General features: G+C 41.6%; 1 protein-coding gene and 1 long non-coding RNA gene across 6 annotated transcripts in view; one reads left to right on the forward strand and one right to left on the reverse strand.

Moving 5' to 3' along the window:
* LOC137459354 (uncharacterized) overlaps positions 1-24917 on the forward strand; it is a 40176-nt gene extending 15259 nt beyond the window's left edge. For 4 of the 5 annotated variants that reach the window (XR_010992268.1, XR_010992275.1, XR_010992274.1 and 1 more), the window contains 2 exons: positions 18436-18514; positions 21596-24917. This is a non-coding gene — a long non-coding RNA (uncharacterized lncRNA). Of the gene's footprint in view, positions 1-14856; positions 15057-18435; positions 18515-21595 lie in introns of all 5 variants that reach the window. The other variant, XR_010992270.1, reaches the window with a different exon arrangement.
* On the reverse strand, positions 1654-25837 carry SLC38A4 (solute carrier family 38 member 4). The gene is made up of 16 exons (XM_068170356.1): positions 25756-25837; positions 19500-19736; positions 18397-18487; positions 17808-17923; positions 14835-14908; positions 14625-14717; positions 12388-12469; positions 12213-12295; positions 12051-12109; positions 11380-11658; positions 11189-11268; positions 9950-10050; positions 8983-9107; positions 5079-5223; positions 4102-4199; positions 1654-2673 (listed from the first exon to the last, which is right to left on the reverse strand). Exons 2-16 carry the CDS (start codon positions 19616-19618, stop codon positions 2572-2574), a joined length of 1647 nt encoding a protein of 548 aa, XP_068026457.1. The 5' UTR covers positions 19619-19736; positions 25756-25837; the 3' UTR covers positions 1654-2571.
* Positions 25838-27530: the final 1693 nt, after the last annotated feature.

The following is a 27530-nucleotide window of genomic DNA, read 5'->3' on the forward strand; positions in this document are numbered from 1 at the left end:
TCTGTAGTAGGCGCTCCACAGCACAGCTGAAGTCACAGTCTGGAGGATACTAAGTGTTGATTAAGCATCCGTGTAACACAGAACTTTCTCCCCCCCCCCCTTTTTTTTATTTTTTCCTCTTTTTTCCCCCTTTTTTTCCCCCCTTCTTGCACAGCTGCATAACATGAGACATTTGAGATTGTCAGTAATGTCACAGAATCACCAAAGTTGGAAGAGAACCCAATGATCATCAAATCCAACCCGTCACCACAGACCTCATGACTAAGCCATGGCACCAAGTGCCACGTCCAATCCCCTCTTGAACACCTTCAGGGATGGTGACTCCACCACCTCCCTGGGCAGCCCATTCCAATGGCTGATGACTCTCTCAGTGAAGAACTTTCTCCTCACCTCGAGCCTAAACTTCCCCTGGTGCAGCTTGAGACTGTTGTTCCTTCAAATACTGTGATTACATATGCTGCTGAATGCTATCATATGCATAAACAAGCCAAGGTACACCAACTGATCAAGCCACCCTGTCCTAGTTTTGAGCCACAAGCTGCCCAGGGCAACAGGACAGAAAAGATGTTTTACCGCTTCCCAAGGAGTAAAATAAAAATGTTCCACAGTGGATTGGAAGTTTAAATGGAAATTCTATTTACAAATATATACAAAAGGTATCCAGGTGAAAGGAAAACATTAATGAATTTGGCTCAGTTCTTCACCTGGGCCTCTCAGGCCAAAACCTTCCAGAGCCTTCCAAAAACCTCCACCCCCCTCAGCATCAGCAGGCTCAAGAGCAGCCAAACTGCCTCCTGCCCCCCACCTAGACCCAGGCCTACCACAGGCTTCAACAGGCTCAGTGGCATAGATGGAAATTCACTGCCAGCCAAGACCAGGAGAAAGCTTCTCCCCCACAAACCACAAGATAACAGCACACACATCCTGAGACAGGGAGGAGAGAGTTTGATGTCAAGTCATTCAGTATGCTCATTCAGTATCACTAAGGTTGGAAGAGATCTCAAAGTTCATCCAATCCAACCTGTCACCACAGACCTCATGACTAGAGTAGGGAGGACACTACTGCCCACTGCAGGCTTGAACTCACAACCTTCCCATTAAGGGTCTTATGCACTACCAACTGAGCCACATGCTGTCAGAGAATTTGCTGTACCTTCCCTTAAATAGAGAAATAAAGGAAAATGGAATAGAATAACAAATTACAATATCCTGGGATGAACTACCCGTTCCCCTGGGACTCTCTAGCCCTCTGGAGGACTTTTCTTTCTGGTTATACCAATTAACTCTTGATTTCCCTTAACCTACAACATACCCAAATTCGTGGTGCCCAGTGGCAATACAGAACTTTGAGGCCCATATTAAAAGTTCTCAAGAAGAAAACACCTTGCAATTTATTGTAACATAAGTAGTAAACATCTGAGTGTGGTGTTTTTTTTTTTACACAGGTAAGAGTTAGGGCTTGCTGCAGGTCTATTTCAAACGCTGCTGAACCTTATATAAACCCACAAATTCAATATTATTTTTATTTCTCTTCAAAACAGTGTTAACTGTGAGGCTATGAAAACAGAGTGACACATACAAAAATTGCCAAAAAAAAAAATTATTTACCTCAGGGTAACATTTTTATAACTAGAGGAAAACAAACAAAAAAAATTATGTACATAAATATATATATATATATATTTATATATAGCAAATTACAGTTTCCTGCACTGAACATTTATCAAATACACAGGTATTGAAAAATACTGGGTAGGGTGCTTTGCCACACCTTGTGGTCTCCTCAGAGTCGAACAAGCATGGAAGACAAGTTTCTACGGAGGACACAACTTGTTCAGTGATGCAAGCTCACACAAGGATTGAAAAAAAAAAAGAAATACAACAACAACAAACCCACAGCAGAAATGCCTGGCATTTCCAGCACAGGCATTTTTAACAACAAACCACAAATCCTCAGCTTTTCCTCAAGCACAAGCCCCAGCACAGTCGCCTGCGCCAGAAAGACTTATTCTACGCAATAGCCATCACCTGCCAAGGGCGATGAATCTGGGCAACGAATGTGATGCTCATCTTTGTCCACTGTCTTGCCAAAGCCATCATTTTTCTGACAGACAAGCTGGTAGGGATAATTCAGTTTTTTTTCAGATCCCCATAGAAACTGTGCCCTTTCTCTTGAAGCTTGGCAGCCCATCCCATGAGCTACAGACAGAAAACAATGCAATAGACGGTTTTCTGGCCATGAGGTTCCCAAAGCTCTAAGAACTGTGGTTACTAGCATGATGGGACAGGTTGAAAAGGGTGAGACCAAGATATTTTTGAGGACTATGTACACAGTTATTTTGGTTTTCAAAATAATAAGCATCCATACCACACATTTCATTTCACCTGGCAAGAAATATTAAGCTCAGGTTCCTAATGCATAAATAATGATGTAGACTCCAGGGACCTTACCAGAAACTGTCTTCAAAATATTGCAGTTACTAGCTAGGAATAACAGTCCCATTTTGGTGTCCTTCTGAGCCCACAATACAATCATTCATGGTATAAAAAACACTTGGTTGTCTCTGCACGTTAGTGATGTCTGGAACTCGGGGAGGTGTAAATCCAGTCCATTACAATAAGAGTCATACTCACAATCATGAAGATTATGCCAACTATGAGAAAAACTAGAGCCTGCAATAGGAAAATAAAGTTTTGTTAATAAAGCAAGTGACTGAGCAGCCTGCAGTTCAGAGGATGTCCTGTTGCACCCACATTTGTGCAACACCCAGGGCATGAGTTTGGGTAATTCCCTGTGACTAAAGCCCAACTAATGTCATACAGGGCTATGTGAATCAAAGTTAGCCCAAGAAACCCAGGCTTTACAAGACTAGTTCTGGGAAAGAAAACCACAGCAAACCAAAACCCACAACACAAAAAAAAAAGACCACACTTTTAAACTACAAACTATATATAAAAAAATATTACAGAGGAACAGTTTTGTCTTTAAAAACTGACCAATTTTCAATGAATGATCATTGTCTTTGAATCAAGAAAAGCTTCAGAGTTAATCCTTTAAATCCTTATTAGACAAACAGGTAAGCCCATCTCTCTTTTCTGAAGGCTTTTCTGTGTATATTCAAGCAATTGAGCTGCTTATAATACTCTTCACTTTAGCAGGGCTTTAGTTTTATCATAATCTGCCCGCACACTTAACAATATTGTGCTTTGCAACACAAAGATGAATGCTGCATGTGATCTCAGCGCAGGGTGTGAAATTCTAGATGTGCTAAACACAGCAACTTGAAGAACTAACAAAGAGACATCAAAAAATGTTCACTGTGTCTATAATAGCATCTCCAAAAGTCATCATCAGAGATAATTTTATGATAACAACCTTTCTTTTTTGCATTTGGCAGCATCACGACTCAATGATTTTTATGAACGTGCGTATAGAGAGATATCTATGTACAGCTGCTTCATCTGTTTACATTATGTGCCTGCAGATGCATTTTATCAGTGACTCTTCTGATTGAATTTTCAAAGGACATCTCCTGGGCAATATTGTTAAATGTGCAGATAGCTACTGATGTCCAGGATGAAAGGTGCAAGTGTGGCAGTCCAACATAACATATATACGCATGCTGCGTGTAAATGATAGACCTTCAGATATGTGTCCTGTAGGTGTATGCAACTATCTCAGTGATGAGTTCTCCATTACTTAATTATTCCTGCAGTACAACTTCCTTCTTAACCTTGACCTCAGATCTTTCTGTTAATCTGGCCTCCTAGCATGAGCCAACAGCTCCTTATGTACTGTTTTGGTATTATTTATGCAAATGCAGGCATTAACTAGAGCTTAGATTGGATTAAATAAAAACCTTTTTCTAGTGACTTAACCTAGACTATGCTGTGTATCAGTAGGGCACTAAAGGTTTTGGCTCATGAAGCCTGGCTTTTCATGCTATGGTGACTCACACTGCCAGACCTGTATTTGGAGTGAGAAACTACCATTTATGAGCAACTGCTGGATGTTGCAAGTCAAAGGTCTGAGTATTTGTGACCTGTAGAATGCACCCACCTACCCACCCTTCCTTTTGCAGTTGCTGCCAGTTCCCTTACCCCAATCTTCTGGGGAGACTTCATGGGCTCCTTCTCGACAAGCCGCAGGTAGAAGGCAGCAGGGAGGATGAAAATCAGCATTGTAGCAGAAGAGGCACCTGTAAGGGAAAGAAGAGCTGAGTGCTGTGCTTGGACATGTAAGCGATGTGGTCCACCTGCAAAAGACAGCATGTGGGGAGGTAGTTGCTCTTTCAAGCCTAGCTGTACAAAGAGATCTGTCTGTAGACAGCATTTGTGAAGAGAGGTAGGTGTCCAAACAGGCACTTATGCCCAAAGAGACACATTACCAAGAGGACTTGTTCTTACTGGAATAGCTGCCTGTGATATGGATATCTGCATGTGAGCTGGTGAAGCAAGGACAAACAGGTGCTCCCAGGAAGTTACGATCCTGGAAAGTAGGTATTGAAAAGAGGCATAATCTGTGCCCTCTGTGCCCTGGAAGTGCCTACTGCACTCCTCTCTGTGTTGTGACCCAGGTGTGAAAAGCAGGGAGGAGCAAACCAGCTGCCTGTGTTGAGTATAAAATATGAAAAAGGCAGAAAGCCCATTCAAGTGTCTTTCTCAAGGGCATCTGCATCCCTGAGTACTCAGCAGCTCAGAGCATGGAGACTCTTCATGGACAGAGACCAAAACTAACCAAAAGAAAGGCAGAGAGAGAGAGCTGTGAATATGAAGCGTGTCACTTTCCTCCTTTTTCTAACATTGCTGTTATAGTTTATAGATGCCAGGTCCAGGTTATAGATGCCCTTACCATTTTTTCTGTTGTGGTTGTTTGATTGCTTGTGCTTCATGCAAATTTGCAAAGAAATTGGGTAACATTGAGCTGTGACTGTCAGCTGTTTTTTGGAATTTTCCCCTTCCATTTTATTTTGTGTTTATATTATTCTGCAGTAAGACTCAAACTGAGGCAGTCATTCAGTGTAAATATGTTGTGGAAAGGATTAAGAGAGTAAGCAAAAAGTATTTATGAAGCCTACCAATGAATCCAAAGATGTCTTTAATAGTTGGGACAAAAATTACAAGGAGGTTGTTAAAAGCAAGAATTACTGCTGCAATCAGGAAATGTCTTATCCAGCTGAATGGCCTTTTGGGAAACAGCAATGCGCTGATAGATGACCGGATCTGCAAGATAAAAACCAGCAGGGAAAGCAAAACAGTAATTAATTTATCTTTGCTTTTCACTTTTAAAAAATGATCTGTGGTAGTTACTTTGGCTGTGAGAAATTCTGGCTGCAGAAATATGTTTGCAGTCTTGGACTCCCTTAATGTAATCTCGCTCTGATGGAGGCTTCTTGAGAACTGGGTTCACGTTTTAACGCAGCAACTCAAATATTTGCAATGTGAAAGAAAGTAGGGTGTGAAATCAGGGACATAAAATCTCTTCAACTGAAAGATGCTAATACCAGCAATAAAAAAAGCATCCCCAAAGAAGCCCCCACTATGAACACTAATCAGGAGGCCAAAAATGCATGGGTGAAATATGAGTTACTGTATTCCTGAACCTGATCCCTCTGAAAATCCCACAGGAGTACTGTCGTTTATTTTTATGAAAGAAAGAGCATACTGCTGTTTTATTTTCATTAAATATGTACATATACATATCTCTGTCTCTCAAAATAAGAGCACTTTTTTTTCAGTGCCACTTGGAAATGATAAACCTAAGAGCTATTTGCAGAGGAGCCTTTTTTTCCCTGTGCTTTCTTACACAACACAGAGGCAGGTTTTTTCGCATTTTCATCAGCAAAGATGACAAGTAGGAAAAAGGTTAAGAGCAAATCCCTTTAGAGGCTGGAGGTAGTGTTTCTCTGAAGTACCATGATTAACTTAAAAGACTTGAAATGTGGAAGCTGAACAAAAATATTTGTACACTGACAAAGGCTCAGAACTCATTTCTGAGAGAGAACTGTTTCCTGATGAACTTGACAATTCAATAAATGTATGGGGTTCTGGCAGACTTGGAGATAATAATAACAGCAATAATAATAGCAATAATAATAGCAATAATAATAATAATAATAATAATAATAATAATAATAATAATAATAATAAAAATAAATAAACCAGGTTGGAAGAGACCTTCAAGATCATCGCGTCCAACCCATCAACCAATCCAACCCACCTAAACAACTAACCCATGGCACCAAGCACCTCATCAAGTCTCCTCCTGAATACCTCCAATGATGGTGACTCCACCACCTCCCCGGGCAGCCCATTCCAATGAATTTTGCACTTTGTGTTTTTCAGAGGGAGGCAGACTGCAAGAATTTCATTCAGCCCCTGAACTGGTGTAAACAAATTTTATTCCACCAAAGAACTGCTGCCTGCATTCCTGCTCACTTACTGTCACCATCTTGTGTATGGTTTCTCCGGTGATATGGTCCTTAAAATGAAGCTGTCTAACTGAGGTTTTACAGTGACTAATGGTACATAGCACTATGAATTTTTTTTAGCAATGCAATAATTTATCTATTTTTTTTCCCCAAGAATAAACTCTGACTATGATAAAGTACAAATATGGCAGTCAATAAAAAAAAGTAGTTGATACAACTATGCTGCTTATTTGGAGTGATTAAATCCGCTGAGCTGGCTGCCCTGATATGCCAGCTTTGTTTGATATGATGGTTTACAAGGAAATGGTATTTTCTTGTCAGTTCTTTTGATAGGTCAGTTATTGATGGGGTGTGTATCTGCTTAGCCTTTACACATTATTCAGGTATAAAAATGCTTATACAGAAAGCTGAATGCCTAGTTGTGTAGAGATGAGGTCAGAAAGGCCAAGGAATGGCTAGAGGTCTGGCAAGAGATTCAAAGAATAACAAAAAGGGCTTCTACAGGTATATCAATCAGCAGAGAAGGTGAAGTTATGATCCTCACCCTCTGAGGAGTGAGAACGGAGAGCTGGTGTCAACAGATGAGGAGAAGGCTGAGGTGCTCAGTAACTTTTTTGCCTCAGTCTTCAGTGGCAATCTTGCTTCATTCCTATCCCGAGTCGAAGAACCTCTACATGTGGACCAATGGGATAAACCCCTTCCACTGTAAGGGAAGATCAAATTCAGGAACCTGAATATACATAAATTTATGAGACCTGATGTTCTGAAGGAATCCCGCAGTTCTGGAGGAATTGGCTGATGTTGATGGAAAGCCACTCTCCATAAAGTCCCTGGAGACTGGAAGAAGGGAAACATTGTGCCCAAAGGGTAAAAAAGGGGGTTCTAGAACTTAGCAACCTGTCAGCCTCACCTCTATGCCTTGGAAGATCAGGGAACAGATAACCAGGAAGCTGGAACACCTCTCCTACTAAGACAGGCTGAAAGAACTGGGGCCGTTCAGCCTGGAGAAGAGAAGGATCCTGGGAGAACTTGTAGCTACATTTCAGTATCTGAAAGGAACCTAGAGGAAGGTTGGGGAGGGACTGTTTAGAAAGGCTTGTAGTGATAGCACAAGGGGCAATGGTTTTAAACTGGAACAGGGTAGATTTAGGTTAGACATAAGAAGAAGTTCTTTACAATGTGAGTGGTAAAGTACTGGAACAGGTTGCCCAGAGATGTGGTTGAGGCCCTGTCCCTGGTGACATTCAAGATCAAACCTGATGTGGCTCTGGGCAGCCTGATCTAGTTGGAGGTGTCCCTGCTCATTTCAAGAGGGGACAAGATGACCTTTGAGGGTCCCTTCCAACTTGATGAAACCCGTGAATCTGTGAAAATACTCCACCTAGCTTTTACAATGCCCTTATTTTGTTTTCCCATGAAGACCGATCAGTTACTTAAGTCTAATTGAAGCATTTAGTCACTGGTTCAAACACTCAAGGCACAGTACTGGAATGCTCTAAGCTAGATGAACGGATCACTCTGAGTGCTTTACACCAGGTCTTTGGCTTTTTGTTTTGGTAGACAACCTGGAGTGGTGATCACTGCTCTTAGGTATTTGTCAGCAAGCCTGGAAACAGTACCTACACAGAGCTCATGTTCGCATCTAGGACAACAGAGCAGCAGGATGCCAGGGTTAGCAGTCTTATCAGATCAGAACATTACGCTGTGACATGGATTCCTGGGAGCCTGCCAGCAGCATGATGCTGGGCTTTTACATGCCATACCAATGGCACACCACCTTTCAAAGCTTAATGACCAGAATCAACTATTTTCTCCCTTGCTGAATAATTCAGGGAAGGCACAAGGGACAGTCCTGTTCATTCAGAAGCCTGGAGATCTGCTTTTCAAGTGGGGATTGATCCTCAAGGAGGGTCAGTACCTCTGCAGAATGATTTGTTCAGCTGTTCCTTTCTGTCCCTGGACAGTGCAATTTTTCCTGTGAACAGTATCAAGAAGTTCTGAACTTCACTCAGACATTTGACTGTGTGTCTGAGTCTTAATTGCCTATGTTTTCTGGCACTTGGCTTCCTCCCCTGTCCATGCAAGACAGCAAGCAAGATGTGCACAGCATCTCTGCCCCTCTTCTTTGGCTGCCAGGTCTGGCAGTCTTGCACAGCACGTGGACTGAGCTGCACATGCTTGGAGTTTGGATGCTACAGTAGGAGGCTATGTCTGTATTAGGGAATCTCAAAAGTGGTTTCAGTATATCCCTAAGTCTTTGGTACTTACATTGCCATTCTGATAAACATAGCACAGGGAAAGCCAGAGGGAGACAGAGCAGTTGTTCCTGCTTTATTTCTGATTTATTTATAAAAACTGATTTATTTCAGTCTTTCAGATTGCAAATCTAGCTACCTAAGCTTCTTGCTCTGGTCAAACTGCATGTAACAAAACAGACTCTCACAAATAAAAACTTAGCCTTATTTGTCTCCAGTTAAAGTCTGGACTGAGTACTTATTGTCAGTGTGCATGGGCAAGCCCCAATTTCAGCTTTGGCAGCTGTGTTACTTACAGGAAAAAGGACGAGGGGCACAGTCAGGGTTACAGCCACCAGCACTGCCAGGCGAACTGACAGCAAGAGGCTGTCAAAGGTGTAAACTCTGGTGTATGTGTGAAGTAGCTCATCTTCAACTTCTCCTACAAAAAGGGAGCAGAAAGAAGTTAAATCACTTAAGCAACATCTGCACTTACAGAAAGGTCTTTATACTGCAGCCAGATAAGATCAGCTTTGGCCCAGCTGCTGTCATCAGATATGTGCTATGGGCTAGGCACAAAAGAGGAATTTTCCTAACAACGACCAGTACAAGCCCACCATTCAGGGATGATGAGAGTAATGTAGGTCTGAGGTGATGCTTTGTATTCCAGTATCTCTAAAAAATAGGAAACAACTCACTGAACTGGGAATAGCTCTCTTTGACCTCTGTCCAGACATCCCAGCTCTTGCCTCAGTGATAGAGAGCAGATTGTGCTGTGTCATTTACTTCCCTGCAGTAATGGGGAAACTAATGAGGTAAAAAGAGGTGCTGTTTGCATAAAATGGTGTGCTAATACAGGGGCTACTCTGTTTACCTACTGTTAGTTTAGCTCATCCATATTTTTTTACACTAGAATGATTTGCACCTGTTTTTCAGCATAGGTGAAGCTGAATAAGTGGCCTCAGATCTAGGGTGGGTAGAACGTAACAATGCCATGTTGACAGCAGCTTGTTCTCTGAGTTTACAAAATCAAGAGATGCACAACTGTTCCCCCTGGTAGGTGTCTCTGAGTCTCCCATGAGTGAAGAACCTGTGGCCTGACAGCTGCATAGATTTTATTGCTTAATCAGGAGTTACACACTATGTGTTATGTTTGAATAATACTTACACATGTATTAAGGCATACAGAAAACACATGAACACTTGAGTCTGTGTGTGATAGAACCATCTTGTCTGCTTTAAAATGGGAGGGAAAATTCTGTGGAGAATGGGGATTTGACCTACCATAGAAGGTGAGGTATCCAAAGAGGGCAGCCAGAAGATACATGATAAGCATGCCAGTGATGGAGATGTTTGAGACATTCTGCATCCGCTTTCGAGAGCGACTGAAGGAGGAGAGAAAGAGAGTAACAGAATAGCAGTGTTGTTATTACAAAGCCTCTATTTGTACAAGAAGTACTCTGACAAGTCATAGCTCTACTGACACTAGCTAGTAAGCTCACAGAAAGTAGACTGGGTTTAGGGAGCGCTCAAAGTGTTGCAGCTCTGTGCAGACTTGCAAAACAGTGTTGCAACTCCATTTCTAGTGCACACTTAGTGGTAACACATAAATGTGCTATATTGTTTTGGATATAATTATGCACATACTATTAATCTTGAATGGTGTATCTTAAATAAAAGAAATGGAGTATCTAAAATTGCAGGGCTGGTAATAGTAGTAAACATGAGCTTTCAGTAAGGTCTGTATGATCAAGCCCTCAAATCTACACAGGGCTGTTCTGCAGTTAAAGAAACTCCTGCAGGTCACACTGGGAGGTTTTTTTTTGGTCTTCCCCCCCCCCATGTCCCAAGAAATAGTTTGGTTAAAGACTTGGTGTATTCAGCTTATAGAACCTGGAACCATGTTCCCAAGTCAGTTAAGATTGTTTATTTCCTCTGAGGTTAAACCTGCTTTAATAGGAACTAATGGGTCTTTGCCTATTTTTACACAGTTTTACACAGGGCCTCCTGTGATGTAATTCTTGCTGCTGAACAAATGCATTTTCTTAGCCCTTTCCAACTGCCAGCTCTGTGCTGATTTAACCAACTGTATTTAATTTTTGGTATTTGTTAAGCAAAAGAAGGCTGGGTGAAGGTCTATGTAAGACACCCAAACTAATTGCATCCTAAGAAACCTTAGAAGTAAGCAGCATCTGACCCAGACACGGAACTCATTATTTTGAGAAACCAGAATTATCTGTTTCAGTGCAACCAAGTTCCCCAGCATATTTCACACCATTCGAAGGACTGTCCAGCTTCCTTCTTTCCTAAGTAAACATTGGTCATTGTGGCTGTCTGAACAGTGGTTCCCTGTCATCAATATCTGACTATTAGGTCACAGCAAAGCCAGTATTTTATTACTATGAAAAGCAATAGCTCATTAGCAGGTGGGTGTCTACACACCTGCAACAGATGCAGAACACGTAGAAAGTGATCTCTAGCTATGGTTAACTGCAAGTATGGGACAAAATTCAAGAACCTTACTCTTTCAGTTCACTGTATATTGGTAGCACCTCAGGGTGGCATACGAATGCAAATGCCAGGATGGGTATTGCATAGGCAGTCTGTAAAATAAAGCTCCCATTAGTAAGAATGGTCACTGCTGCATCTCTGACTTTTGGCAGTTTAGCTGTGGTACAGATGGCTAAAAACAAATTCTACGGAATTTCCCTTACCCGTGAGTTGAACACAAAATATTTTGGCTGACACAGGTCACTACTGTCGCTGTGCGCTTCATATTCTACACCACTCTGGGAGGAGGTATCTTTTGGCTCCTCAAGTCCTGGCAGGTGCCCAGCTGTGTTGTCCATCATGAAATTCACACCAGAACTGAGAGACTCATTTGCTAACATGATAAGATGCATTGGCACTGTGCTGTTGGTGGAGGTCCAGTTTTCAATCCCGTGGTTCACCATGGGAAGAGGACAGGGTATTTGGGATTTCTTGAAGATGACCTACAAAAGAGTAGACACTGTCATCAGAAGAGCACAAGCATAGAGGATTGCACTTAGATCCAGGGCATGCCCACATAAGCATAAGCAGCCACACAGAAGAGAGACAGGAAAGAAGGGGATCAAGAAACCAAGTGCTAGCACTTCTGTTTCTCCTGCAAGAATTTGTCGTTACTCTGTCTCTGCTGTTGTCCTGCTTTAGTTTTTATTCTCAAGTGTTGCTTTTTAGGCTGATTTGTTTTACTATGGCTTCATTCATTAATGAGCTTGTTGATCTGATTCACTTGCTATTCTAATATCCCTATTGAATTATCATGTTAAGAAATGAAACAGTGTTGCACAGTTTACAGTAGGCTCTCTGTTTGCTTAGAGGCAATACCCAGACAGTCACCTACCGCACTGACGAAGAAAACCATACAGGTCAACGAAAACCCACTTGTATAACCAAGATAACCTGTGTGGCAAGAAAAAAACCCAAACAACAGTTCAGCTGTATATAAATTCACAATTCCAAACAAAAAAAAAAGACACTATGTTAAGTGGGGCATTAAGCTTACCCAATGTCTTTAAAAGGGAGAGAGGAAGAATAATCCCAACCGTTACGAGTATGATGAGGTAGTTCCCATTTAGGTACCACTCTCTAAAGGGAAAGAATAAACCTCCACAATCACTAGAATTAACCACAAGTAAAAATATTTTCATCTGAGGTTCAGGTTGGGCAAAGATACCTACCCAGAAGTCTCCTCAAGTTTCATAAATGCTCTGATCACTTCAGGTAGTTCATACTTAATAATAAAGAGGTAGCTTGACATTGCTGAAAAAAAAAAACCCAACCAAACATTGTCAGAGAGAATTCCAACAAAAATAGTCTGCTAAAAACCCTAAAAACCTGCATTAAAAACATAATGTTTGGAGGAATCAATTTTTTACTAAGATAGAGACATTCATTTTGTTCAAATAACTGTGTGACTAAAGAGATGTTATGTCTACTTGATAATGTTATGAACATGTCCTGAATGACATCTAATACTAGATTGCTATGTAATTGGAATAGAATAGGATAGGATAGGATAGGATAGAATAGAATACAATAGAATAGAATAGAACAGAATAGAATAGAATAGAATAGAATAGAATAGAATAGAATAGACCAGGTTGGAAAAGACCTTTGCGATCATCGAGTCCAACCTATCATCCAACACCATCTAATCAACTAAATCATGGCACCAAGTGCCCCATCCCGTCTCTTCTTAAACACTTCCAGTGATGGTGACTCCACCACCTCTCTGGGCAGCCCATTCCAAAGGCCAATCACTCTTTCTATGAGGAACTTCTTCCTAACATCCAGCCTAAACTTCCCTTGGCACAGCTTGAGACTGTTTCCTCTTGTTCTGGTGCTGGTTGCCTGGGAGAAAAGACCAGCCCCCACCTGTCTACAACCTCCCTTCAGGTAGTTGTAGACAGCAATAAGGTCTCCTCTGAGCCTCCTTTTCTCCAGGCTAAGCAACCCCAGCCCCCTCAGCCTCTCCTCAAAGGGCTTGTGCTCCAAACCCCTCTCCAGCTTTGTTGCCCTTCTCTGGATACGTTCCAGCAAGTCAACATCTTTCCCAAACTGAGGGGCCCAGAACTGCACACAGCACTCAAACCACTGTTCTGATCAAATTTATACTCTTAGCTTTCCTGTTTGCTTTTCTGTTGTAGATGCAGTTTGTGGGTTTTGTTTTGTTTCCTTCCCCCACCCCAGTGGACCATGTTTATCCAGATTCTGCAATGACTTTAGTTGTCAGTGCCTCTACATCTCATCTATGTTTCTCCTCCTATTCACAGCTTTTTTTCTTCCAGTTCTCTACTCCATTTATATATATTTATATGTAAACCCATCTATCTGTCAAGATTCCTGATGGAAGGGTAGACTCCTATACATCTCATTTAAATGTACTGCCAGAGGGCATGATTTTCCATTGGCCACAAAGAAGTCTTTAGAGACATATGGATCAGTCTAGACAAGAGAACTAGAGGAACAGAGGAACAGCTTCTCCTCTTCAAAAGGGGAGCATGCTTACTTTCTGAGTTCATCCACAATTGATATACAGGCTTGAGGGAGGGAGAGAAAGGAATAGGATCTTTTATGAACAAAATCAAAAAGTCTCTTTCAGTGGAGAAATGTCTGGGAAGCAAAGTTGCTGTAAAGGAAAAGCAATGATTTCCCAATGGAGAGTTGCAAAACGTGCCAAGTTCCAAGAGAGAGATCACAAAAAAAAACCAATCTACATACATTTAATTGATTAAATAGATTTCAACTACCTCTCCTTATGAAATCTGGAAAGAATTACCAACTCCTTTGAGTTTTCAGATATGGTGTTCTCCAGTCTCCTCAGAAGCTTTCCCAGGGCAGTAAAAGGAAATAAGGTTTGTGGCATGAATGCACCATTCTGCCATTACTACTCATATTGGTAAGTAGTCACCTGATTTGAGAGAATGGAAGTTGCTTGATAGATATTTCACAGCAATGTCAGTCTCACACACCTCAGCATTTTAGAGAGATTGTAATCCAACTTTCATTTCAAGGATAGAGTTTGGCTGGAAAATGAACTACTGAAGAATCTTTCTTTTGTGGAGAACTCAGAATCATGTGTTGTTCCTTTTAGGAGAGAATAATGTTTTCTAAACTGAAACAGGTGTCTAGTCTTCAGTGAAGAGAAATGGTGAGCTCCTTGAGGACAGTCAGCTAAGACATTTATCCATCATTGAAGGCTCTTCACTGGTCATGGAGAGATCTCAACCAACTAGCTTTCACCGGCCCCTGAAGTGCCAGATAGCTTAAACAGGGCAGCAAAAATTCCTCCTGTCCTTCCTTATTATAATAGAGTGCATACTGTACCTGGCTGATCCATTTTAGCCAGACAGAAGAAAGATTGCACTTGTGCTTTGTAGAAAGGCATTGAAATTAGAAAACCTTTGCTGCTTACCTCCAATGTTCTGCATTGTAACTGAAATAAAAACACCACACTTCCCAGGCCAGCCAAATGCCTTTTCTCCCAGTTTTTCATATATTAGTGATCCTGAAACAAGCACAACCAAGCCAAATCAGAAATGTTGGACGCACTTAAGCTGCATTCCAAGGTAAAATTCATGCATGCATTAGGGACTCTAAGTTAATCACAGCCTGGTTATCATACCTCCTTCTTTTGCTGTCTTCAGTAAGAGGTGAACGGAGTAGAGTGACAGTATTGCTACACTGAGCAGCAAAATCCTGCAAGGCAAAGCAGAAATAAGAATCCTAAGCAGGACATCAGAGACATTCAGTTGATTTGAATGTGTGCTTGCTCATTCCATGAAGTTCAAGGTGTGAACAGTTTTCAGCAAGTTTGTGCTTTGGACTTCCAGTGCTAAGCACAGAGGTAAGTGTCAAATGCCAATTCTGTGTAATTCCACAAGGATAGACTCTTATATCTTAATAAGACTGGACTAAATTAACGAGATTTCTCTGTGTGTCAGGTCTTTGGCCTCTTATGGGCTCACTGATCTCTCATTTGAATCTCTCTCCTTACTCAGAGCTATAAACTGCTCCCTCCCACCCCACCTCCAAACCATGACTGTGATGGTGCCTGGTTAATCACTACTTTTCATTTCTGGGTTGCCATCATGAAGTTGTGGAGTTTAGGTTGAGATGACTGCTTTGCAAAGCACATTAGAAACCTTGCATAATGCTAAAGCACACCATGATGCTGGAAAATCTGCTCTTGGAGCACTTGCAGCATACTCTTCTAGCTTAATCTGCTTGAGGGTACTGGTGCTTGAATTCATCAGTTCCTTCCACACATTTGCATCCTATGTGATTTCAACTCTTGGCCTCTTGTGAACTGCTGGTGAAAAATGTAGCGTTGTATGATGTTTTCAGGGCACAACATCATGGGCAACATACCTTATTACCATAATCTTGGCATCAACCTGAACAAGTGCTGGTGCAGAAGGGGATGTAATGATAACATGAGAGAGTTGCAAATCCAGATTTACCTTACTTCATGGAAATATAGAAAGTTGTTCCCACCCCTTCCAACTCCACTGGACATGCAGTTTGGTTTAGATACAGGATACACTGACAGCCAAGTTCAAAAATGAGTTACAGTCTGAGAGGAGACACCAGCCCTGGGGCCAGATGGTGGCTACCAAACCATCACAATTTTGTGTGGAGTTTCTTTCTCTAAGAGAGACAGACAGTGCTACAGGCTTTGTGAGATCAAGATCATCTCTCATGCTGTGAGCTCATGCAATATGGTAAGGGGGAATCATATCTGAGCTCTCAATATATCCTGCCAAGATTGTCATCCTTCTTGATCAGGGCCACCTGTGCAGATGACGTTCAGACAATATCCCTATGTCCTGACACATGAGTTGTGGTAAACTAAAACTATCCTGGTTGCACATTCATGCCAGGCAGCAGAACTGATGTTTCAGTGCATGCTCCATGCCATTGCAAACCTCCCCTTTGGGAGAGGATGATGTAATGGGAACTTCTGTAGAGCTTCTCAGTTTTAAGAGCTCTACTTTTGCCTTCAACTTTTAGACCATCTTCCAGCATGAACATACTTGAGGAACATGAGAACAGTAAATTAGAAAAATGTAGACAATGCTGCCAGCATAATCTAAATTAGAATTAGTGTCCAATAATTTCCATTTAGTGGATAGGGTTTTTCTGTCCCACTAAAACTGAAGTCATGACCTATGAAAACAGAGGACCCTCCTGCAAGTGGATGCATTCCTTCCTCTACCCGAAGGGAGAATGTTCTCATGCAGAAAGTATGGAAACAGGATACAAAACAAAGCAAGCTATAGGTGGAGACATCCTTTGTTTCTGCTTTTTAAGAATCCATAGTGTTGCTTTATCATTAGTCCTTCCTTTAGCCTTGCCAAAAGAGCTAATATCATTAGGCTCACTTCAGATTTTGTTTAGCCACCTGTGAATCTACAGAGCCTTAAAAATAAAGATATGACAAAGGCTATTTTTTTCCCCTCTAGTGAGGTTTGATGTAACATAGTTTTATTTCCAATGATAACTTATGGCCATACTACTTAGTATAATTGATCAGAGAAAGCTGGAGGAAAAAGTATTCTAGATTTTTCTGACTCTAATGCAGTCAATTTTAGAACTGCCTTCCATTTTTTTATCTGCAAAACCTATATCTAAACCTTTTGAGTGCAGGTGCTGGGAAGCACTTATCCAGGACATCTTTTGCATCTACAATTAATTTTCAGTTAAAAATTCTCCTGGCTTAACAAGCAGTGTTTCCTAGCAACTGGAGGCTACATATAGCATGTAAAATGCTGTTGCTGTCACACTTAGGCAATCTCCAAAAGAAAGAAGTTGTATAAAGATAGCCATGCAACCTCACTTAAAGGTTTGTTAGATTTCAGTACTAAAAATCAACGCCCTGTTATCATACAGTCCTGTCATACTTTATTCCGGCATCAATGGGGATTAAAATTAAGGCTTCTGTTAAAATTAAACCCAGTTACTACAACAAGAAAACCAACTGATTTATATATATATATATTTTACAGTTTGTCTCATTTTACATAGATTAAAAACCTTCTCATGGCTACCTGTTACTGTCTATCAAACCACTTTGTATAGATACTGTATGTCAGCCACATACCATAGCTGTTATCTGTGCACATAGAGTACAAATAGACTTGAGGGAGTAACATCAAGTCTGAATAAATTTGTGAGTTGTTTTGCATGCAAAGCATGCTGCTGTTTCAGACATTATTTCCACATAGTGATTAGGTAGTTGGGATGATGTAAATATGTGCTTTATGGGTGATTGACTTCCCTTGTTGAATTCCCATACTGAACCAGCAAGAATGGTGGTGTTATTTTAGGACTGCTATGCTGTTGTTCCCCTCTGAGTTTGACTGCAAAGTATCAATTCTGTTTTGTTCCTGATGCAAAACAGGACTCTGAACAAATAAATAAATGGATTTGTCAGCAGTGGGTGGCTCCTTTCAGTGCAGCTAAAATGTTTCCGTTACAGATTACCTTACAAAACTTTTAAGCCAATAAAACATGCTTAATGTACCTCTCTAACCACAAAAACTTTAGCTCCTGCTCATTGCTTTTATTTTATTTCCAGTTTTTTCTATGTACTTACACAAAAAGGATGATTCCTGTGTTGGCCATTGCATAGGAGAGCCCTAAGATGCCGCTGCCCATAATGGCATTGCTGAGGTTGAAAGAAGACATTCCAAAGGAAGCTCTGCCCCGGTGCTGTTGGGAGCAAGAACAGAAAACACTAATTAATTTGCATTTCATTGAGCAAAACTGACTATCCTCATCACCAGTTTTCTCTGTGTTGGTCTTTTGATACTTAGAGGTAGAATTTTGTCCAGGTTGCTGAGTCCACAGGCTCCTGCCATCATAAGGAGTCTTTTTACCCTCAAAGCCAGCTGTGCCGGTAGATGTTTGCCACTTCCCACTCTCCCCATGTCTCAGTAGGGAGGAGGACTACATTCCCAACAGGTGACTGAGGTGATGTGGAGACAACTATGTCAGCAGCCTCTACAGAAATATGTGTTGTCATCTAATACATTCCCAGGTTATTGATCCCCCCCCCTCCCCCCTTTTATCATTTTTGTTCTAATTCAGATGACTTTTTTCCCTCCCCCACTTAAGTTTTTGTAAAAATATTCAGGTCAATAAGATTTACTTTGTAATTACCTTTAAAAATGAATACAACTTACATATTCTTCCTTATAGTCTTCCAATTTCTTTTTATCCAGATAACCATTTGTAAGGAACTTCTGACTTTCTGCATCATCATTATCAAATGGACTGAACATAGGGAAAAGAGAAAAAAAGGTAAGGTTTATGACACACATTGTGTTCAAGTAGTGCCTTTTGTCATTAATGAAATCTTTCCTGTGACATTGTAATAAATATTTAAACATCCTTCCAAAAAAACCCCTCTTTTCTCCTGTGAGAGTCTCATGTCCAATAGCGTGTCCAATAGATCTTTGCTTTGCCTTGGAATTTAGTTTTAAACCCAGTAAACTTCAAATTCCATCTGATTGCAGATGTTGGAAAGTAATAATTCCTTCCTGCTGGCAATGTGCTAAAGCTGAGCATGAACTTGATGTCTGAGGAATAAAGAGCCTTGAAACTGCCCTATTGGAGATATATGCAGAGGGGGTTGGCAAGTTGCAATCTGAAGGTTTATGGATAGTTTTAGAATAGAATAGAATAGAATAGAATAAACCAGGTTGGAAGAGACCTTCAAGATCATCGCGTCCAACCTATCATCCAACACCACCTAATCAACTAAACCATGCAACCAAGCATCCTGTCAAGTATCCTCCTGAACACCTCTAGTGATGGTGATTCCACCACCTCCCCGGGCAGCCCATTCCAATGGGCAATCACGCTCTTTTGAGATATCTTTCTCAGGCCACTCAGGTGCAGGTGCTATTGTGGGTACTGCTTGAGAGGGGGTTGTCCCTGTGGGAGCACTGAGCTGCTACCCTCCATGCCTTACCCTGAAAACCATTCCTTCTCTCAGCATACTCAGTTTGCACTTCCCTGAGAGTGCATTAATTCACATGTCCTATCTGACTGGGTGCTAGGAGCCTGCAGAGGCAAGGGAGGACTGGGGCTGCCCCTGCTGCGTTGGGTACACCATCCTCCAGGACAAGGGGCAAGGAATGTCAGAGGTGTGGGAAACCACTAGCTCAACAATCACACTAATCACTTAGGAAGTGATTTTAACCCCAGACGCTGTTACTAAAGGTTGCTTTCTGATTACTGCTTCCTAGCCTTGACAGAAGAGCCTTCCTATTTAGATGCTTACCTCCTCATTGCAGCCTTTTCTGAATCAACCATCTCTGTGTAGTTGTCTTCAAAGCTTTCTCCACTGTTGCTCTGCTCGTCAAGTTCGATGTTGACTTTCTGCAGCTCCATGCGATCCATTAGAGTGGTCACCACTTTCCAACACACACCCACACACTAGCTCCTTCAGGGTAAACAGCACCGTGCTGTCTGCTTGCTGGTCCTCTCTACCATGTGGGGACTGCCAGAACACTCTGTTCTGCAAACAAAACACAGAAGGACTCATTAGAGTTTTCCTCAAATTAGATAAACCAGTGTGAATCATTGGATTTGTGTTTGTTCTTTGTAATAGCGTTAAGAGGAGAAATCATTGTAGACCAGGAACGTTCTGATCAATGATAATGTCCATTTGTGTGCCAGCACTTGGTCCTTTTGTCTCCCTTGAAATGGTAGGGTGCAGGGCTCAATGGATGAACAGTGGCTGTGCAGCACCTAGTAAAATTACAAAGTCAACAGAAAATAATCTCTTGAACTGTTGCTTTTGAATTTCTAGGCGACGGTGATGAAGAAGTGCTCGCTGTTGGAAATTAAAGCAGTGTTATTGGTGTTTTCCTACTACTGCTTCAAGACATACATACTCGAGGGAAATGCTCAGTGTCTTAAATCACTCGTTGTAAGATTAATGTAGTCACAGGTTTAAATGTTTTGAACTTTTGCCTCTTTCACTGGGATCACAGTATCACACAGTATCACAGTATCACTTAGGTTGGAAAGGACCTCGAGGATCAGCGAGTCCAACCTATCAACACAGACCTCATGACTAGACCATGGCACCAAGTGCCACGTCCAATCTCCCCTTGAACGCCTCCAGGGTCGATGACTCAACCACCTCCCTGGGCAACCCGTTCCAATGACGAATGACTCGCTCGGTGAAGGACTTTCTCCTCACCTCGAGTCTAAACCTCCCCTGGCGCAGCTTGAGACTGTGTCCCCTTGTTCTGGTGCTGGTTGCCTGGGAGAAGAGGCCAACCCCTTCCTGGCTACAACCACCCTTCAAGTAGTTGTAGAGGGCAATGAGGTCACCCCTGAGCCTCCTCTTCTCCAGGCTAAACAATCCCAGCTCCCTCAGCCTCTCCTCATAGGGCTTGTGTTCAAGGCCTCTCCCCAGCCTTGTTGCCCTTCTCTGGACACGTTCAAGTGTTTTGATGTCCTTCTTAAACTGAGGGGCCCAGAACTGGACACAGTACTCAAGGTGTGGCCTAACCAAAGCAGAGTACAGGGGCACTATGACCTCCCTGCTCCTGCTGGCCACACTATTCCTAATGCAGGCCAGGATGCTATTGGCCCTCCTGGCCACCTGGGCACACTGTTGGCTCATATTCAGGTGGCTGTCGATCAGCACCCCCAGGTCCCTCTCTGTTTGGGAGCTCTCCAGCCACTCCGACCCCAGCCTGTAACTCTGCATGGGATTGCCGTAGCCAAAGTGCAGCACTCGGCACTTGGACTTGTTGAATGCCATCCCATTGGACTCTGCCCATCTGTCCAGTTGGTCGAGGTCCCTCTGCAGAGCCTTTCTACCCTCTAACTAACTAACATCTGCCCCTAACTTTGTGTCATCTGCAAACTTGCTGATGACCGACTCTACCCCTTCATCCAGATCATCGATCTGACAGGAGTGTGCATCTCTGGTCACTTCTTTGATAATTAGGAGATACAATCCTGATATAGCAGTTTCTGGTTCTCAGCACGTCTGTCTGTAATTCTTACTTGTCCCATGACTAGAAGGTTTGTCTCACATAAGGTTATTACATGGATAGAAGACTGACTATCTCTACCCTTGTCAGAAAAAATTCTGCCTTTAAAGAATCATATGAATAAATGCTCCACTTTGTTTCTACACGGACAAAAGGAAGCTGTACGAGACAAAGTTACAAAGCGGACTTCACCTCTGGGATTTCAGAGTTTCATGTTAGTGTCTCATCTGCAGATACACATTTAGATTAATTTGTTCATTGCCAGATTCAAGGGGAAAACACTACAAGAAACATTGTACAGTTGTACAATACTTTCCCCTTCCCAAAGGTACTCCTTGACGCATTTTATATTTCTATTTCACAGCTGAGGAGACCAAAGAGCACACTGGTGAAAGGAGCGAGCACAGACCACAGAAGACATTGCTGGCACACCTGGGCACAGCTGCAGGCTCCTGGCACCCTACCTGCTATCTTGCAATCTCTGACCCACTGCATTTTTTGTAACTATCACATGCTAAGTGCAATCCAGCACTACATAATGACAATATCAGAAAACACTGCAAGAAATAATCTGTGTGTCTGTCTCTTTGTAGCACTAAACCTGCAATTATGTTATAGCCTTTTTTTGCTAGTTTTGCATTTATAGGTCCTTGCTTGATGACCAGACCTTCACCATTCTCTGCTACTGATCACATGGTGTTCTCAAGAACATCTACAAATGCATTTGTAGTGGCAAAATGTTAGAGTGCTTGGGCTTTATGTGGAAATGTAAACTTTAAATACCAATTCTGGAGGCTAAAACTGACCTCAGGCCAGAAATTGAAGCCAAATTCCATGCTTCTTACTAAGAACATTCTGCTAGACCAGACAGCTGAAAAGGAAAAGCAATATCACTGTGCATTAGGAGATTTCCTACCAGAGAGAGTGGCTGTGTTTACTCCTTTCTTCTGTGCATGAGGGGGTGAGTGACTTGGGCATCAGGGAAAAGCTGCCAGCACTATCAGGCTGGGGGTTTCTGGAATAACTCCAGGAGAAAAATAATAATAATAACAAGCCTCAAATGGAGCCTTCCCAATTGTGGTTTAATTCACAGAAATGTCTTTAAATGCAGACACTGCCCTGTCTGGTAAACAAAGTCCTTCCAATTCCCGATGCTAATTTTAATGAGTGGTGTAAAAAGCAGACAAATCTGACTTTGCTTTGCCCTGTTCTAGCAAAGAGTAAAAATCTCCCCTGTGAGAACTGCCTAATGCGTGTTGGAAAAGTATCTTTTCAAGAAGTGGCAATCAAAAAATACACAGATCCTCAAAGACCTGGGAAACAGAAGAAAAATAAGCAGAAAAATTGCCAGGACTTAAGTTACACAGAGATTAGACTGAGGAGGAAATTGTGTGCGGCATGGCAAACAGACTTTCAAAAGGGGAGCAAAAAACCTGACTGAAAAGCCCTTACAGCAAAAATAATTTTCCTCTCAAATGCTTACACAAGTAATCTATTGAAGGTGCAAAGAGTCAGGTGACAAAATTAAATCTGTGGAGAATCTGGTTTCTTGCAGTTGTCACTCCTTTGATAAACTTCAAGGGGTCTGTAACCATGACCTGAAAGCCATTGGCATAGATTTGAGCTGGATGAGAACCACGAAACAGGCTTGACACTAGATTTGAATCCTGAAAATCCTAATAACTGTAGTTACAACCAATGGTGCCTTTAAATTTGAGCAGAAGTTGGGAGAGCTGTTCCTTAGTTGGTAGAAATCCATGTCTTCATGTTCCTAATGCTGCAAGGTTGGAAGGGTTTGGCAGGACACCGAGGTATCAGTAGCGCATACTCCCCATGAGGAATATAGAAGGGGTAGAGCTGCCACCCCTTCACTTGAGGATGAAATGGAATAGCTCTGTGCCTCTCAGTTCACTGCTCAACCTGCAAAATGTTATTTAGAAACACAAGGATGCACTAGCTGGGGATGCCAAGCTGGCTTTATTTAATATAAAATGTTGGCTACAACTACGCACTGTACCATGCCCAAGCTCACTGCCAGCACTGGTAGATGGGTGCTTGGCTGCACTCCTGCAAGGGTTTGTGCTGACTGACCTGCTGCTTCTGGGTAAAGACCAGGCAGCAAGGAGGTGATGGCATGACAGATCACAGCCACCAAAGTCAGGCAGGACTGGGTCCTGCTAGAAGCTTAGCACATGATATTGGAGAAGAAATCCCAAAGTTAATCTGCATTATCTTCCCTGAGATTTAGTGCTTTCTGTATCATAGAATCATAGGATTGTTAGGGCTGGAAGGGACCCCAAAGATCATCTAGTTCCAACCCTCCTTCCCTGGGCAGGGACACCTCACACTAGATCAGATTGCTCAGAGCCACATCCAGCCTGGCCTTAGAAACCTCCAGGGATGGGGCTTCCACCACCTCTCTGGGCAACCTGTTCCAGTGTCTCATGACACTAATGGTGAAGAAATTCTTCCTAACATCCAATCTGAATCTATCCATTTCTATTTTTGTTCCATTCCCCCTAATCCTATCATTACCTGACACTCTAAAGAGTCCCTCATCAGCTTTCTTGTCAGATACTGGAAGGCCACAATTAGGTCTTCTCAGAGCCTTTTCATCCCCAGGCTGAACAGCCCCAACTCCCTCAGTCTATCCACACAGGAGAGGTGCTCCAGCCCTCTGATCATCCTTGTGGCCCTTCTCTGGACACGTTCCACCACGTCCATATCCTTCCTGCAATAGGGGCTCCAGAACTGGACACTACTCTATGTGGGGTCTCACCAGAGCAGAGTAGAGTGGGATCAGAATTTGATGCCTAAGCCCTGTTTTAGGCATCCAAATCAATCATGACTTCCTTTCACTACAGAGGAAATGTGTATGTTTGGAAATAACCAAAACCTTCTACACTTCTTATCCCTTCCCTTTAGTCAAAACCAGAGTGTTTTCCACTTATGTTTGCATATAAGAAAAATCTCTTAGCTCTACAACTTGACTTCAGTGTAATGGTAGTTTTGCTTTCTTGTGGCATTTTACTGAACAGAAGAGATATTTCTTAAACTATGGCATCGAAATGGAAACACTTGGTGCAAAAGAGATTCACTGATTATTAGAGGGAAGTTATTTAGTCCTATAAAACTATTTTGATCTTCAAGTGCTCCTCTGCATAATTTAACAGTTTTCAGCTATGATTCAGGAAATTACAAAATTTTTGGCATTTGATTTCACAATGTTATTGATTTCTGCCCAGTGCAGTTAGGACACTGAAAGAATGGACACCCATTGGGCAAACAATGCCAGGTCACAGCTGTGACTAACATTTTAACAGATTTTGCAGTATCAAGATTTCTAAGCTCTGCCATGGCACAGATTTTGCCAGATTTCTCATATTCACAACAGTGACTTTGTAAGACTAGTATCTGTGCAGCTATTTCAATATGAAATAAGTGTTGTCACTGTGAAATAAACACTTAACACGCCAAGCCTGCGATCACAAATTCAGTTATTTAAAGACATATCAGCCAAGTAAATCAAGAGCTTTGAAAAAAAATTCTCAGAAGTCAGTCAAGGCTTGCAAAGGAAAACAAACATTCATTTCTTAAGTGTCTGGTCAATTTAAAACACCTTTTGCTGCTTCTCTGGTTTCTTGGTTTGCCAGGTTTTGATTTGCTCTAGAAAAAGAAAACCAGAAAAAAAGAAGGAAAAAAAAAATAAAAAGGAAAGAAGAAAAAAGAACGGAAAGAAAAGAAAGAGAAAAAGAAAGAAACAAAAGAAAGAAGAAAAAAGAAAGAAGAAAAAAGAAAGAAGAAAAAAGAAAGTGAAGAAAAGAAAGGGAAGAAAAGAAAGAAAAAAGGAAGACAGAAAAAAGAAAGAAAAAAGGAAGACAAAAAAAAAGAAAGAAAAAAGAAAGACAGAAAAAAAGAAGAAAAAAAGGAAGACAGAAAAAAAAAGAAGGAAAAAAGAAAGACAGAAAAAAGAAGGAAAAAAGAAAGACAGAAAAAAGAAAGAAAAAAGGAAGACAGAAAAAAAAAGAAGGAAAAAAGAAAGACAGAAAAAAGAAGGAAAAAAGAAAGACAGAAAAAAGAAGGAAAAAAGAAAGACAGAAAAAAAGAAAGAAAAAAGAAGACAGAAAAAATGAAAGAAAAAAGGAAGACAGAAAAAAAAGAAGGAAAAAAGAAAGACAGAAAAAAAGAAGGAAAAAAGGAAGACAGAAAAAAAGAAGGAAAAAAGAAAGACAGAAAAAAGAAAGAAAAAAGGAAGACAGAAAAAGGAAGGAAAAAAGAAAGAGAGAAAAAAGGAAAGAAAGAAGAAAGAAGCAAAATAAAAGGCTGAATTTAATTCCTCAAGTAATACCAAAGACATTTGACAACACACTGGCACACCATGTCAGTACACCTTAAGGAACCAATTCTTCACACTGCACTTACATTTACAGTTAAATTAGATTTCTAATTCTCAATTTTAGACACATGGCCAACGTCTAAAGCACACTGATCAAACCTTGTGAAGAAAAAGAGTTTCAGATTTACCTCTGAGTCGAATGGGGTCTCTTGCTCGCCTGCTGAGCAGGTTGTATCTTTTAGGAATTGCACCTGTAATGAAAAGTTTGCTCATGTGCAACCTAGAGCAGTTGGAGAGTGATTTAAAGACAAATGGGAGTGTATCAGATGAGCCAATCAACAGCTGCTACACCCAACAACTCCCTTTGACAAACTTGCGTCAGCTCTTTTTTAAAAAAAGGGGAAAAAAAAAAGAAAGAAGAAAAAAAAAAAAAAAGAGAAGAAAGGTAAATCAGTCTGTTGGAGCACACTGAGGGCAAACATCTCAGTTACCAGAGCTATTTGCTCTCTGAGCATAGCCCTGTTACAAAATGCACTTCCACAGAATGCTTCACCCGGGCTTCATCGTGCTTTCGACAGTCTTGATTTGTGAACGATGCCTACAGGTTAATGTGCAGTGGTACAATAAGTCTGGGAGAAAGAGCTAAGGGCTTCCAAACTGCTCTTATCTTCGTGTTACAGAGCTGCAGCTTGCAATTGCAGTGAGGTGTACGTGGCGGGACATGTAGCATATGCTTTCAAATAGGCTGGTTGACCTGCGCTTCAGTTTCCCAGTTGAAATATTGACTGTAATTGCAATTGTGGAGGCATACATCAAGTGAAAAATGTTATTCATTCAATGGCATTTTAGACCTGTGGAGAAATATTTCATTACCTGTGATGTTCCTGTACCACTGTAGAATTTGTAGTCTTTCATCCAATTACATAATTGCCACAATTAAAAAACCCCAAACAATCCCCCAGCTCCCCTACCTGTGTAGACTGTGTGATTAAAGCCCTCAGAGTGGCCTGACTGTGAAAGCAGGAAGGCAAGTGAGGGGATGTAGTTTTTAATTCTTAGGGTTTCCTGTGGAGCACTTCAGATTGCTTTAGCTCAGGCTGGCTGACAACCTGTGGGAACCCAACCCCACTCTATCCTGAGAAGAGCTTCTGCCTGCTTGCTGCCAGGACTGGTTGTAGTTCCTCCCCTCTCCCTCAGTTCTGTATTGCCATTAAAATGCAGCTGATTGTAAAGCTCACCATTCCATATGAGGCAGAAAGTAGTACAATCCAAAGACTAAGAGGTGCAAGGTTCAGAGCTGGAGGTCCTATCTTGATTTAAACTGATCTCGCATAGTGGTAAAAAGATCAATTTTCTGGGCTTAAACCAATTGAAGGGACTTGGAATCTGAAAGCTGCCCTGCTTTTCCATTGTATTAGCTGCTCAGATGAAGGAAACCGGCATATGACAAAGAGGAGGTGTCCTTCATGTGTCAAAACAGTTCTCAGTTGGTGTTTGCCATTGCTGGGGTGAGAGGGAGCAGAGCTGCAGGAGGGGCTGGGGAACGCAGTCCTGCTCTGTTTGTGCCTGTTTGCTTTGCACACTTGACAGGACCGTGGTTAGAGACAGTTTCCTCATTGTACTGTTGTTCATGAGGATGTCTCATGTAACAACAGGGGAGAGAAAAACATTTCTTTAGAAAAAAGAAAATAAGATTGTAAACCATAAAGCAAACAGCAGGGAGATTTGGGGACACATGTACTAACAAATCAGCAACAGCTGTGAAAATTATTTCTGGTACATTTTTTAAACCTCATGAATAAAATAATAATCAAGATTAGAGTTCATTTCCTTTTCAAGTGTCACAGATACCAATGTGATACCCACTGAGCCCAAGCAGCATGGCACAGTTCTCTGTAGCCACAGAGAGTACCTGGGTGGGATGGAGTCATCAGGACTGATGGTGCTCAGCAGTGCCCCTGCC

The sequence above is a fragment of the Melanerpes formicivorus genome, unplaced genomic scaffold (genome assembly GCF_026170545.1).
Source record: "Melanerpes formicivorus ecotype bairdi unplaced genomic scaffold, bMelFor1.0.p_v2 SCAF_3, whole genome shotgun sequence".
Classification (NCBI taxonomy): domain Eukaryota; kingdom Metazoa; phylum Chordata; class Aves; order Piciformes; family Picidae; genus Melanerpes; species Melanerpes formicivorus.

Bases quoted from the DNA above. Each gene is read 5' to 3' on its own strand.
- SLC38A4 (XM_068170356.1), bottom strand. From the start codon at position 19,618: ATGGATCGCATGGAGCTGCAGAAAGTCAACATCGAACTTGACGAGCAG. The intron at 12,110-12,212 runs GTAAGCTTAATG...CTTGCCACACAG, and splicing joins CTCCCTTTTAAAGACATTGG to GTTATCTTGGTTATACAAGT. The intron at 10,051-11,188 runs GTAAGGTTCTTG...CTCCTCCTTCAG, and splicing joins ATATACAGTGAACTGAAAGA to TCGCTCTCGAAAGCGGATGC.